Source organism: Physella acuta, unplaced genomic scaffold (assembly GCF_028476545.2).
Source record: "Physella acuta isolate Inbredline_101_S28 unplaced genomic scaffold, ASM2847654v3 ptg001055l, whole genome shotgun sequence".
Taxonomy (NCBI): Eukaryota; Metazoa; Mollusca; class Gastropoda; family Physidae; genus Physella; species Physella acuta.
The window spans coordinates 466190-481453 of NW_026732572.1; the positions used below are offsets into that span (position 1 = coordinate 466190).

A 15264-nucleotide genomic window follows, 5' to 3' on the forward strand; every position below is an offset into this window, starting at 1 on the left:
ACACCATTTAGGGGGGTGACACCAAGGCAAAAAATAGCAAAATATATAGGGAAAAACGTGACGGGGGGGGTGCAAATCGAAAGTTCGAGGGGGGGGGGGGTTGCAAATCGAAAACTTGAGGGGGGGGGGGGGTTGCAAATCGAAAACTTGAGGGGGAAAGGGTGCAAATCGAAAGTTTGAGGTGGTTTCAAATCGATAAAGTGTCCTCGGGAAGGGTCGCTACGCCTTTGGGGGGTGACACCATCAAGTGCCGCACCGGTTGACACCCGACCTCGCTACGCCACTGTATATAGCAACAAGCTAGCAACAATTTTCAACAAGTTTTACGTACATTACTAATTAGCATATCTATGTGATTGTTAAAGGCGGTCGCAATATGTTAAAAGGATTACATCAATGCGTTACCAATCGTATAGTTGTTTAGATTGTGTTTTCTAAATCTGAGTTATTTAAATGTAAATATAGCAGAAACCTTCCTAGGACTATTCTTATTAACTTTCCTACGTTTCATGACGATGGGATGTAAGGTATAGTAAAACATTAAAGACAAGCACACAGTTTCATATATAAATGTAAAAACCTAATATCTGGCCTAAGTACATACTTAACATTCAAGTGCGTGTTTCCTATTGTTACAGTGTAGTTGTATTTTGTGTTGTCCGCCTTACTTTTTGCGGTCAGGATCTTAGTACTGTCGTCTTCTCTGGCTGCTCATCTGTTTAACAAATCTTCAATGTAACTGGCTGTCATTTTATGGATTTCTCGTTATTTTTTAATGCATCTTTTTAAGTAAGTCTATTAGACTATTAGATGTTTTATTCTGAATTCATATTATATTTTAGTTTCTTTGATTAACGAATGTATTATTAGATTTTAGTGTTCCACATTTATAAGAGTATGCATTTTTTTCATGCCGTAATGTTTAGTTATAAATACACATTTTATATTAAAATAAACACTGTATTTAAATACTTAATTTTTTACTTAAATTGTGTTACTATTATGTTTTACCAGATTTGGTTTATGGTTTGAGTTAAGATTAGGCTTAGAGGTTGAGCTCGGGTCAGAGATGGTATCAGGATTACGGATTAGGTCATGAATAAGATTAATGCTACAACCGTAGCCAGAGTTAAACTTATAGCTCCAATGGCTTTAAATTCGTCTCATTGACGTATTTTTAAGCACTCAAAACAACACTTAAAAATAGAAAAAAAAACTTACCCTTACATTAAAAATACATTTGTTTCTCTGAGATTCGATTTTAAAACAACAGTTTCCTTTAATTGAGAGTAAGTCCAAGAAAGTCGAGGAAAGCATAAATTTACCGGATGTTAAATACCCACTACCCCCCACCCGTCCCATTTGTTAACATCCTGTATATGTTTAACAAGCTTGCTAGCTTTTGTTTTTACGGATTCTTACTTTTCTTGCGTGAAATATTAAGCGAAATAATTATTTTTTTTTGAACACTCTTAAATTAAATGCTGTTTTCAACTCAAGAAAGGAAATCATGCTTAAAGAACACAACAAATCGATGTATGTTATCTAACCTTAAAGATGACGAAACACTACGCCTTTCTTGTCTCTTGGACTTCTTCGATTTTTACTTTCTCGTATATACGAAGTATAGAGAAAGTCTTGTAATCGTGCAAAAAATAATCGAGGTTTTTACAAATCTCGACGTTCTACACCTCACTGATACGGAAAAACATAATTTTGCAATCTTGTCCGTATGTGTCTGTGTGTGTGTCAGTGTGTGTGTAAACACGATAACTTGAGTACCGTTACAGCTAGGTTGATGAAATTTCATATATAATTAGATCCGTATCAACTTTTGAGCGATTTCCGATAACCGGAAGTGATTTGAATTTTTCAAAAGACTATAACTTGAGTACTATTTCAGATAGATAAATGAAATTTCACATGTAAGTAGAAGATCTACTTCACTACCTTCTGTCAAATTTTGATTAATTTCCGTTGAACGGAAATACTAATTTACGCTATTTTTGATTTCTCAAAAAACGCATGTAAATTTATAAAGTACTAATAATATTGCGCACTATTATGCACATTTTGTTTTGGCGTTCGCTTGGTGCGCAATTCTTGTTTCTATGAGATTTTATTCTATTTTAAAAACTTTAAGTATTTAAAATGGAGTTCCCATCCCCTGTTGTTTTATATATGAATATTCGAGAAAGTTTAGGGGAGATCACTCCCGGTTTATTTATATCTATATCGGAGGATCCAAACAACAAGTCCAACGTCATGGACGAGTTGAACAGTGGTCTCAAGATCTGTAGTCACCCCTTATAATTTTTTTTTCTGAGTGGGGTGTGTTGGGACCAGAGGTCACAAGGGTCAAAAGCAGTCAACTAAAGCTGTCAAGGCACTTACACTTCTTTTTCTTTCCGTCACCTACATCCAATTTAATTTTTTTTTTGTCTTTTACTTCACTTCGCAGATATATTAGTTGCCGGCGTGAACAGTTTGATTTCTTAAGTATCGACTATAAAAAAAATTTGGGTAAATCTTACATTACAAACTAGGCAGAACCTCAATCATAAACTTTCCATTTATCGGTATTTCTTTTCGCTCGTTGAAGGGACATTAGGATTCTGTTAAAGCTCTTCACCCACCTTAACCCCATCCTCTCCACGGTGAACTGCTATCTTTTTGGCTTTGCCTAGCTTCACACATACCAACGGCTGGGTATAAAAAAAAGGTATAAACGTTAGACATAGATCTACCATCCTCTGTAAGATTTACCCTATAAGGATGTACTTTGTTATCGCTTTGAAGTTTCCAGCTTGACGTACTTAAATTAGTGTTTAAGTTGAAGTAGGGGCTAGTCATCTTCTCTATCTGACTCGTGAAAAAGATTGTGATCTGTTTAGCTGAATCGGTATTTAAACATAGTAAAGTTAGGGAAGTTAAAATTTCGAACCCGGATCTGGTTAAACGTACTTTTTCATTTTTACAAAAACGTCTGTTTAAGAATAAATTGTATAATACTTAGAATCCAAATCACACATCGTTTTTTTTCTCCTATTAACGGAAAATAATGTATACAAATAAATACTTTTGTCTCTCACATACAAGGAAAGTCGTCAAGTCAATTAATGCGACACTTGATAGTTAGCTTTGTCGTTGTGTCCATACACAAGCTATAAAACTCTTAAATAACTTAAGGCAAAACCTAGAACACGCAGATTACAACATTTCAAATACATCTGATGTTAAAATTTGTCTTAGACAACACATTATTAATAACAAACTATGGGATTAAGCAGCTTTATTCTTTAGTATATAGTTAAACACTAACGTAACACTAACGTAACACTACAAACCTAAAACATAAAGTTAAGACATTCCAATCCAAGTTTAGGTAAAGTTGTCTCAACACTTAAGAAGTATTTACACGGATCAAATCATTTTACATCCTCGTTACGATCTTCATCATATAAAAGTCTAAATCGTGCTGTTACAGTCTGTTTTTATCACCTACGCTTAAAATAGAGATTTAAACGCATTTGGCCATCTGTTTAAATGATAACAAATTTCAAATGTCTTAACCGGTGAGGTTCTGTAAGTTCAGTTGTTTTTTAATTGTATTAAGGAAATTATTTTCTAAACTTTGTGATTGAAACTAAATATAATAGAAAATTTTGTAAATGGAATTAATCTGTTTTACGTAAGTCACAAATTGTAATATTCCATGATCATAGTCAATTTAAAAGTAAATGAATGACACTAATACACACGAGGAAGAATGACGGTCTTGGTATTAAATAGATAATGTATATTCTTGAGATGAACCAAAAATTGTAAAACCACATCTAGGCTTAAAATCGAGAACCACTTCTTAACAAGGCTTATATGCCTGTTCAATAGAAGCGTTCGATTTGAAGCCTGTATTTATTTTATTATTTCTTATCCTTGTTAATTATGACAGGCTAGTGATTCAAAATATTGTTTTCAATATCTTTGCATTCATAGTGATATTTTGTTATGCCTACCTTAAACTATGAATAACTCGACAAATACTTTAGACGTCACAAGAGGGACAATTCAATTTTTAACTTTAGAACGTCAAACTTTCTGGCAGTTTTAAATAGTTAAAAAGATGCTACAAAGTATTCATATCATTTAAGCTCCTAATTTAAAACATATCGACGTAATGCGTCTGTAAAGAAATTATTATTTGACTTGTTTTTCTTTGATTGTACAAATATAAACAGATATGCTTCTGAATAAACAATTCATCTTTATATTTATTTCAGTACTGCTATATAGTTTGCTATGGATCTACGTTTATTAAGTGTGTTTTCTATAATAGTATCAGGTAAATATAAAACACTTTTACTTTCACTAAATAGCACAAAGAAGCTAAAATAAATACAAAATTTCTTTTTATAATTATGTGCATACATAAAGTGAAAAAATGCACCTGATTTTGCAATTGATTTTTATTTCTCAGTCTTAAACTAAAAAAAAAAACATAACAAGCTTTTAATAATTTCTTTAGGTACTCTGGGGAATTTTTCTTATTTTAGAGTGAATTTAAGTGATTCTAAAGATAGTTACTTGATACAAGTACACAGCTCTACACAAGGATGTGGAGAGAATGAGAAAGCAGGAATGCTTACCGGGAACGTATTTATATTTTTTTCGGTCAGTACGTTTTTAAAAACATCTTCTACTAACTAAACAAAGTTAGGGTTATAACTTGAACGTTGTTAAATGTGTGCATGCAAATAAATAAAGTTTATATGAATTACGCAAACATTTAATTAGAATACATATTTTAAGATAAAATTGACAATGGAACTATTTACTTAAGTAATAGTCTCCTCCTAAATATATAGCTAAGGTATCCAATAGATAATATAGTGACACACGCTTTTCTCTGTGGTTATTCAAATATTAGTGTAGTATTATATATTTAAATAACATTAGTTTTTTTAGTCCATTATTACATAAAAACTTGTGATTAAAACAATTATTTATAAAATAATGCCGTTATTCCAAATTAAATTTTTCGCGTTTATTTTAATATAAAACTATACATAAATGTTGCACTATCCAAAAAATAAGCATTAAAATTGTCTTTTATTCATTCGTCTTCTGAGTTTTATATAAAACAAACATACAAAATCTAACAAGCATTTTCTTCGAATCTAAATTTACAGTCGCAATGTTCTACTGTAAGTTCGCCTATTATGGCTAACTTGTCTAATACAAATGAAAGACAACGTGTGATGTACATCAGAAATACATGCAACGGTCTGAGAAGTTGTCATCTGGTAAAAGAAAATCTGCAGCTTGAAAAAAAATGTGGCGACAATTGTATTTGCCCAGCGGTATATTATGATATATACTACTCGTGCCATCCTGTTGGTAAGTGTTCCTACAAATGCAGACAATTTGAAATTATATTTTTTTCCTTTAAGGCTAGGTTTCTATTACTTATATTACCCAGAGATTTTAAAATATTTTAATTATACATACATACATATATATATATATATATATATATATATATATATATATATATATATATATATATATATATATATATATATATATATATATATATATATATATATAATAGTTCACCTTATAAATATTTAGTTCCAGATGACAAAATAATTTTTGACATGTCCAAGGACTTCAACACCACCTTTGACACACATACGGCGGCCAATAATGTTTACCTGGTGCTCCAGAGACAGCATCTTGTATATAATCGAACATGCTGTATACAGGCGAATAAAATTGGTATTAACATTAGATTCATGAACACACCATCCGCTTTAACAGTGCAGTATAATGGAGCTACCGAAATCTTAGACGACAGACAGTATAACCTTCCTAAGAGGTGCGTATTTGTTTTTGGTTGTTGTTTTTTTCTCGATTTTTAAAAACAAGAAATAAACTTTTCAAACTAGTCAATTAACCAACACTTTGTTAAGGGATAAACATTTTAACATTGATGTGAGTTAGTTAAACACCCCCACCGCGCTCCCGCTATAAAACTATAGTGCAATAGTGAAGTTCTAGCCGTTGAGGACATACATTACTATCACGATCAGCGATAGCCTTGATGTACTTTTCTTTAACAAATTAAAGATAACATTTCAATTTGCTTAGCATCTTTCATATACTAAAAGTTCAGTATCTAAATAAGTTATTTAGAATGATTTTGCATTCATAAACTAATAGCCTACTCAGTAATGCTGTTCACATTTTAACTCGAGAAAATAGTAACGCCCAAATACGATAATGTGTTTAATGATAAAGTGTGTGCTTGTTTGTTGGTTGTAATATAGAAAGTCAGAAGAAATAAACATAACTATTTGTTTTTAAAAAGCCATGTTTTTCTTTAACCGCAAGGATAATATATATATATTTTTTGTTCGTGTGCAAAATCTTCTTTGTGATCGAAAGATCTATAACCTGCTTTTAAATGGTTTGTATTATTGCAGGTTTTATGATGTTGATAAGCTGTGTTTTACACAGAACACTCTTTTGGAACCTATTTGGTTTCATCTTACAGATGGTAAGCTGTTGACTAATGTAATTAAGGCTGAAACAACTAACAACTATTCTTTAAAACTTCAATATGTTAGAGGTGGTGTGTGTTAATATACAAAGTATTAAATCATAAAAGTTTTGTTTTTTCAAGGTGGTGTGTGTTAATATACAAAGTATTAAATAATAAAAGTTTTGTTTTTTCAAGGTGGTGTGTGTTAATATACAAAATATTAAATCATAAAAGTTTTGTTTTTTCAGCGAGTGCAAACCAAGTCTTTACAATCAGCTGCCGAGGAGAGAAAAGCAACATCACAGCGACGGATACATGTACGTTATGAAAAACAACTCACATAATCGTAACTTGTGCTGGCCTACTGATTAAAAAACAGGATAATAGAATTATAAAATATCTTTATATTCGTGATTTTTACTTTCTCGTATTTACGAAGTATAGAGAAAGTATTGTAATCGTGCAAAAAAAAAAATCGAGATTTTTACAAATCTCGACGTTTTACACCTCACTGATACGGAAAAACATAATTTTGCAATCTTGTCCGTATGTCTGTGTGTGTGTGTCTGTGTGTCCGTTTGTAAACACGATTACTTGAGTACCGTTACAGCTAGGTTGATGAAATTTCATATATAAGTATTTTATCAAAATCGTAGATCCGTATCAACTTTTGAGCGATTTTCGATAACCGGAAGTGGTACTTTTCGTACTTTGAATTTTTCAAAAGCCTATAACTTGAGTACTATTTCAGATAGATACATGAAATGTCACATGTAAGTAAAAGATCTAATTCTCTACCTTCTGTTAAATTTTGAGTAATTTCCGTTGACTGAAAGTAGTAATTTACGCTACTTTCGATTTCTCAAAAAACTAATGTAAATTTTAGAAGTACTAATAATATTGCGCACTATTATAAGCTTTTTTATTTGGCGTTCACTTGGTGTGCAATTAATTTGTCTACGAGATTTTATTCTATTTTTAAAACTTTAAGTATTTAAAATGGATTAAAAACCATGTCTATAGCCCGAGTTCCCATCCCCTGTTATTTTATACGAGAAAAATGGCTCGTTGAGGAAGGATACACCGGGCGCTAGGTTGATAGTGCTGTCTCTTTTCTCTAAACTAAAACCAACCCACCCCCCCCCCCACACACACACACACCACCCCCCCCCACACCCACCCCACACCCCACACACCACCCCCACCCACCCCCCTACCCCCACCCCACCCCCACCCCCCAAAAAAACATGTCTACCGTCCCATTCAACGAAATATAATTATATACTTTTTCCAGTGTCCGCCCCCTCCCAGAAAATTTTACCCCCGCCCCCGAAAATTTCAAGTACCCCCACCGCTCTCCGGGGAGGAAAAAGTCTGAAAGAAACACTGGTGTTGCGCTTAGCCACTACGCGAAGAATTGCATTAAAGAAATTGCGAGAAAACCACTTTTTAGATTAGACACATTAATTAGGCGGTAATTTTATTATAGAGTATCGATGAAGAAATTTCTTTTGAGTTGGGGAGGGGGGGGGGGGCTCAGACGTTCTTACGCGGGGGGTGGGGCTTCGCCCCTACACGAAGAACTGTATGCAAGAAACTCTTCACGCAAACCATTAAGATTAGACAACATTTCCTTTTTATTCAATGTTAACGCGAAAATCAATGACGTCATATAACTGTGAGCACTCTCTGGGTTTGAGATTATTTTCTACTCTATGCTAAATGTGTCGACGTCATACTTCGTTTTTCGAATTACTATGCAGGTTTTTAAATTCCTTGTGTTTTCTCTAGAGCGTTCTTGTCAGACAGATAGATACATAGAGAGACTATTAGAGAAACTATTAGTATTAACGAGAAAAATGGCCCGTTGAGGAAGGATACACCGGGCGCTAGGTTGATAGTGCTGTCTCTTTTCTCTAAACTAAAACCAACCCACCCCCCCCCACACACACACACCACCCCCCCCCACCCCCCACCCCACACCCACCCCACACACCAGCCCCCCCACCACCCCACCCACCGCCACCCACCCCCACCCCACCCCCACCCCCCAAAAAACATGTCTACCGTCCCATTCAACGAAATATAATTATATACTTTTTCCAGTGTCCGCCCCCTCCCCGAAAATTTTACCCCCGCCCCCGAAAATTTCAAGTACCCCCACCGCTCTCCGGGGAGGAAAAAGTCTGAAAGAAACACTGGTGTCGCGCTTAGCCACTACGCGAAGAATTGCATTAAAGAAATTGCGAGAAAACCACTTTTTAGATTAGACACATTAATTAGGCGGTAATTTTATTATAGAGTATCGATGAGGAAACCACCGCCCCCCCACCCCCCCACTCACACCTCCCCCCCCCCCACCCCCCCCCCCACTCCCAAAAAAAACATGTCTACCGTCCCATTCAACGAAATATAATTATATACTTTTTCCAGTGTCCGCCCCCCCTCCCCGTAAATTCTAACCCCGCCCTCGAAAATTTCAATTACCCCCACCTTTCTCTGGGGAGGAAAAAGTCTGAAAGAAACACTGGTGTCGCGCTTAGCCACTACCCGAAGAATTGCATTAAAGAAATTGCAAGCAAACCACTTTTTAGATTAGACACATTAATTAGGCGGTAATTTTATTATAGATTATCAATGAAGAAATTTCTTTTGAGTTGGGGAGGGGGGGGGGCTCAGACGTTCTTACGCGGGGGGTGGGGCTTCGCCCCTACCCGAAGAATTGTATGCAAGAAACTCTTCACGCAAACCATTAAGATTAGACAACATTTCCTTTTTATTCAATGTTAACGCGAAAATCAATGACGTCATATAACTGTGAGCACTCTCTGGGTTTGAGATTATTTTCTACTCTGTGCTAAATGTGTCGACGTCATACTTCGTTTTTCGAATTACTGTGCATGTTTTTAAATTGCTTGTCTTTTCTCTAGAGCGTTCTTGTCAGACAGATAGATAGATAGATAGAGAGACAGCGAAACTATTATTATAGACGAGAAAAATGGCCCGTTGAGGAAGGGTACAACGGGCGCTAGGCTGATAGTGCTGTCTCTTTTCTCTAAACTAAAACCAACCCACCCCCCCACACACCACCCCCACCCCCACACACCACCCCCACCCCCACCCCCCCACCACCCCCACCCCCACCCCTCACCCCCACACACCACCCCCACCCCCCACCCCCCCACCCCCCCACCCCCACCCCTCACCCCCACACACCACCCCCTCCACACACCGCCCCCACCCCCCACCCCCCCCCCCCCCAAAAAAAAAACATGTCTACCGTCCCATTCAACGAAATATAATTATATACTTTTTCCAGTGTCCGCCCCCTCCCAGAAAATTCTATCCCCGCCCCCAAAAATTTCAAGTACCCCCACCCCTCTCCGGGGAGGAAAAAGTCTGAAAGAAACACTGAAACCAACCCACCCCCCACCCCCCACCCCCCCATACCCCCCACCCCACCCCCCCACACCCCACCCCCCACCCCCACCCCTCCACCACCCCCCACCCCCAAAAAAAACATGTCTACCGTCCCATTCAACGAAATATAATTATATACTTTTTCCAGTGTCCGCCCCCTCCCAGAAAATTCTACCCCCGCCCCCGAAAATTTCAAGTACCCACACCCCTCTCCGGGGAGGAAAAAGTCTGAAAGAAACACTGAAACCAACCCACCCCCCCACACACCCCCCACCCACACACACCACCCCCCCCCCACACACACTCCCCCCCCCAACCCCTACCCCCCCCCCCCCCCCCAAAAAAATCATGTCTACCGTCCCATTGCAAGAAAACCACTTTTTAGATTAGACACATTAATTAGGCGGTAATTTTATTATAGAGTATCGATGAGGAAATTTCTTTTGAGTTGGGGAGGGGGAGGGGCTCAGACGTTCTTACGCGGGGGGTGGGGCTTCGCCCCTACCCGAAGAATTGTATGCAAGAAACTCTTCACGCAAACCACTTAGATTAGACAACATTTCCTCTTTATTCAATATTTACGCCAGAATCAATGACGTCATTATATTACTGTGAGATTATTTTCTACTCTGTGCGCTAAATGTGTCGACGTCATGCTTCGTTTTTCGAATTACTATGCATGTTTTTAAATTGCTTGTCTTTTCTCTAGAGCGTTCTTGTCAGACAGATAGATAGATAGATAGATAGACAGACAGCGAAACTATTAGTATTAATAAGAATATTCGAGAAAGTTTAGGGGAGATCACTCCCGGTTTATTTCAATGAGATTCTATTTTATTTTTAAAAGTTTACGTATTTAAAATGGATTAAAAATCATAACTATATCCGAGTTCCCATCCCCTGTTTTTTTATATAAGAATATTCGAGAAAGTTTAGGGGAGATCACTCCCGGTTTATTTTTTCATATTAATCAACTAAAGCTAAAATGAAGAATTCTACTTAAGAGTCGTTCATAAATGGCGTAATACATTTAGGAGGTGGGGTTTCTTTGTTGTAATGTTGTGCAACGTAATGATAGAGAGAGGGCGGTTTTAATAAGAAATGTGATATCAATAGAAATCTTGAGAATATGGGAGGGAATGGGGTGATAATTTTATTGTGCGCAAATTAATTTAACTTAATGTAATTATTTATTTATTTGTTTTTTTTTGTGTGTTTGGAATTGTGTTTGTTTTAATAATCTTCAGTCGTGAAAATTATAGATTGATCTATAGATGCCCTTTCCCGTTAATCAGTTAGGGTAGACGCAGCAGAGCTCTCCTGTTTATGTTGATTTTCAATACAGTAAAATCGAAAGATTTATTCCATAACCCTCCGTGATAATGCCCCCAAAACCTGAACACACTCCACGACTTGATTTTGTTTTCTATTATTGGTAAACAATTAAAGGACTGATAGTATTAACTCTAAGTTACAGGGCACAATTATTTTTTTAAAGTTTTGATAGATACGGATACATTGAAAGCGATATTTTGTGTACATGATTTAAACTGCTAAAGCTTGTTGTTGCAGCTCACCTTTCAGTCGATACACCAGTGCTAGCTGTTGCTGTGGCTGCTGGCTGTCTAGCTATAATTGCTGCGGTTATGTGTATAGTATTTCTTTGTCGCAGGCAAGTAGAAAATAATAAAATATTTATTTGTATCCAAACTTAGCAGTCACTTGTTTGATCACCATCATTTATTATTACATCCATTCTTCACCCCAGCTTATATATGTGCACATTTGAATATACCTTCAATCCTTTTCTAAAAGATATTTATTTAGTAAATAAAAACTACTGGAAAAGAAGATGTGCCTAATATTTTCCATCATATTTAGTGGGGTAATATTTTTATAAATATACTTTCCAATGACATGTTTTATCTTCCCAACACATTCTTATATTACATTTTAAATGTGGAATTCTTTCTTCACCTGTATCTGTTTATATTATTATATTAAATTACCCGTTTCACTTTTGAATGCTTAAATATTTTACTTTAGAAATGTATTTTCTTTTGGTAGAAACTCAAGTTTTTGTCGACGTCAAAATGTGGTATCTAAGAAACATCTCAACAAATCCCAGCTACGAACTGAATACGTTAACATAGACCTAAATGGTGAAGTGGTAAATTGACTTTATTGATTTTACACGCACAATGACAAAGGCAATACTTTCTCGGCTTTTGTAACTTCGTCTCTATGGGTTCTTGGATTAAGCTAGTGTTTATTTACAATTGTGTTTTCCATAATATGTTCTTAATATAAAGTGAAGTTGATTTTAAATCGTAATCTCTATAGGTTTCTAGATAACCTAGTATTAAAATACAATCTTATTCCCTATATGCTCATTCGGTAACGTTAGTGTTCATGTAAAATATTTATCTCTATATGTTTCTAAATATTGTGGTGTTGATAAACAATCTCAATCCCTTTAATATTATATAATAAAGTGTATTAATATAAAATTCGAATCTCTATACATTCATAGGATGAAACTGGTGTTGACAAAATAACAGATCGGAACGTTGTAAGTGAAACGAAACCAAGTTACAAAGGGTACAGTAGTGAATACGACGTGTATAATGTAATCCAGACCACAGACCTATCAGACAAACCTGCAACAGAAGATATGGTGGGCCAAAGTTCAAATCCCGCAGAAACCTACGCGACGATTTGCAAACAGCCAGCGGATAATGAGATCAATGTACCCAGCAGCTCTTCTCGCGTTATAGGTCCAGTAGGAGAATCGACGTCATGTGACGTATACAGCACACCAAAGTAAACTTTTATTTACATTTTAAAGAAAATGTACCTATCATAAATTATAAACTTTCAGACCAGACCCTGTAGATGAAGTAGAGTTCATCTGTTGTTTTAGACTGCGTGGTCAGCATTGTATCAATTTATATTTTCACGACTGGTACTGGTAAGAGCTGAGTGGACTCTGATATGTACTTCAGAATCTGGTCAAGGGCAAAGTTTCTTCCAGGCATCTCTATGGGAGTGGGGGGGGGGGGGCGAAGCTCCCCCGAAAAAATTCTACCCCCCCCCCCCCCCCGAACGAAATGAAATTTCTATAATTTATATAAAAAATATATACTTTTAACAGTGTCCGCCCCCCCCCCACCCCGAAGAAAGTCTACCGCCCCCCCCCCCCCCGAAAATTTCAAGTGCCTTCCCGGAGAAAAAAGTCTGGAAGAAACACTGGTCAAGGGTGTGAACTCGAGATTACCCTGATAGCAGGCGTGAGATGTAAACAAGGTTAACCGCGAAATTGTAGCATGTGCTACCACTCTGAACAAGCTTTGGTTTAACCCTTAGATCACACAAAGTTAAACCTGATGGTGCTTGTTAAAGGGGTAAATGCTGTAAAAAAGTAAAAAGTTCCTTTTCAAACCTGACGGTCTATGGGGCAGGTGAAGAAGAGTGCACTTGTTTCTGCGACCTCGACAAATGAAGAGATAATGTGGTCAGCAATATGTCTAGCCGTCTTTACATCAGAGTTGGGTAGACTCTAGGACGGTCTAATGACTTGAACACGGATTCGAACTCAAGACTTACGGGTTAGCAGTCCAGCTCCTACCGCTAGCCCACTCCGTCTCCTGTTCTTTGAATATAAACTTCTTAAAATCGATAATATTTATTTAAATTTATTTTAGTCAATGACTAACTTGTTATACGAATTTTTAATGAATTAATCATTTGCTGCTTTTTTCTTTAACCTCATTATTTATTTTCGTCAAGACCTTTAATCCATAATCTTTCCACAGTAAAGTAAAGAAAAACAAAGACGTTGTAGCTCCGCCCACACAAGTCAACCAGTACTCACACCTGTCACACCTGAGACAGGGTCAAGATGACCTAAGCAACACCTACGACGGTTAACCTGGAACTGATATACCTGTGTTGGCAGACAGAGACGGTTGCTCTTTGATGTGATCATCTTTTAATAACGACCTTATTCAAGTGGAATATTTTTAACATAAGATATTCCTTTAAATTAAATACAATATAGAGTCTAGAGTTAATAAAAAATATTGCAGATTATGTTAATAATCTGCAAATAATGAAATAATTTGAAATCAAAAAAGTAATGTCAAAGATTTTTTAAAATTTGATTGCTTCCCCTACTACATATACTTGAAAAAGAGAGAAAACTCCTAGTTGATGCCGTAATGAGAGTACTGTACCTTTGCCGCACAGTTTTAAATACAAAATTGTATAGATTTTCCTTATAGTTTTCCTTCACTAATACTTCTGTTAAAGAAATTCCAGCTACCGATATACATTTTTGCACCGAATCATGTGAAATTGTCTTTGGTGGTGTTTTTTTTTATAAAACAAATTGGTGGTAATTTAAAGAGGAACTCTCTCAGAGACTATTACTATGAACATAGCAAGCATTAACGACTCATATCCTAGTATGATGATTGGCAAACTACTATTACATGATAACATTGGGTGCCCAGCTTCATATAAAAAAAAACAAAAATATTCTAAAAATAAATACAAACTTACCAACATTATTATGCATATGGGAAGCAGTAGGTTTGTTTGTGAATGGTGTTTTGATGTGTTTCTCTTCGTGTTTTCTATGAATAACATACTCTTATAGCATAAAAAAATAAATTATGAGAGAAAGACATTTGTTATCTATTTTCTTAGTTTAATAAAACTGATAAGGCCATAACAATGAATTCTACTTAAAAGGGGGTGTTAGGGTAGTGGTAGTTGATTGAACACTGACAACTTGCTGATGTCATGCTAACCCTATCTATCCCTAACCAAAACCTTAGCCATACCACAGCACTAACCTAATTTCTGACCCTAACACAACACATGATAATACGGTATAATAATATGGCTCCTTAATCTTAATAGACCATTGGAAGATTGCGAATTGGAAAGTCCAAGCACAAAGCCCGGGCCTTAAGTTGAGAACAGCCAGTTGTTTCTCGTCTATATGGTTCCGTCGCTTCACACAGCTGATGGACTCAAGGGTCAGGAAAGTTACCTGTACAGCTTGGAATCAGCAGTGTCGCAGGAGCAGTCCCGAGCTGACGTGCCTCATTTGCCCGAGGCTTCAAACTCGGGGCTTTTGGGTTAGCAACCATGTGCTTACCCACCCGACCACAATAGGACTACTACACACACACACTAACAGTCTAACACACATCTTTTGATAAGAGACTATTGTCAGACACAAGTAAAAAGAGTAGTCCAAACTTTGGAATAGTTTGTTTCAACTGCTGTTG

The 15264-nt window shown here is 36.4% G+C and overlaps 1 protein-coding gene and 1 long non-coding RNA gene across 2 annotated transcripts; both read left to right on the forward strand.

Annotated features, from left to right (window-relative positions):
- The first annotated feature begins 690 nt into the window (after positions 1–690).
- LOC131955109 (uncharacterized) lies at positions 691–11679 on the forward strand. The gene is made up of 8 exons (XM_059319084.1): positions 691–789; positions 4281–4342; positions 4526–4671; positions 5190–5397; positions 5632–5878; positions 6486–6559; positions 6793–6861; positions 11537–11679. The coding sequence occupies exons 2-8, from the start codon at positions 4300–4302 to the stop codon at positions 11677–11679; spliced, it is 930 nt and encodes a 309-aa protein (XP_059175067.1). The 5' UTR covers positions 691–789; positions 4281–4299.
- A 337-nt stretch (positions 11680–12016) lies between these two features.
- LOC131955122 (uncharacterized) lies at positions 12017–14594 on the forward strand. The gene is made up of 3 exons (XR_009388820.1): positions 12017–12134; positions 12498–12787; positions 13780–14594. It is a non-coding gene; the product is annotated as an uncharacterized LOC131955122 (long non-coding RNA).
- Positions 14595–15264: the final 670 nt, after the last annotated feature.

What these genes read in the sequence shown, in the direction of transcription:
- LOC131955109 (XM_059319084.1), top strand. Translation starts at nt 4,300, where the DNA reads ATGGATCTACGTTTATTAAGTGTGTTTTCTATAATAGTATCAG. An exon ending in GTTTTCTATAATAGTATCAG is followed by an intron (nt 4,343 to 4,525) that starts GTAAATATAAAA and finishes TAATTTCTTTAG; the next exon opens with GTACTCTGGGGAATTTTTCT. An exon ending in CAGTATAACCTTCCTAAGAG is followed by an intron (nt 5,879 to 6,485) that starts GTGCGTATTTGT and finishes GTATTATTGCAG; the next exon opens with GTTTTATGATGTTGATAAGC.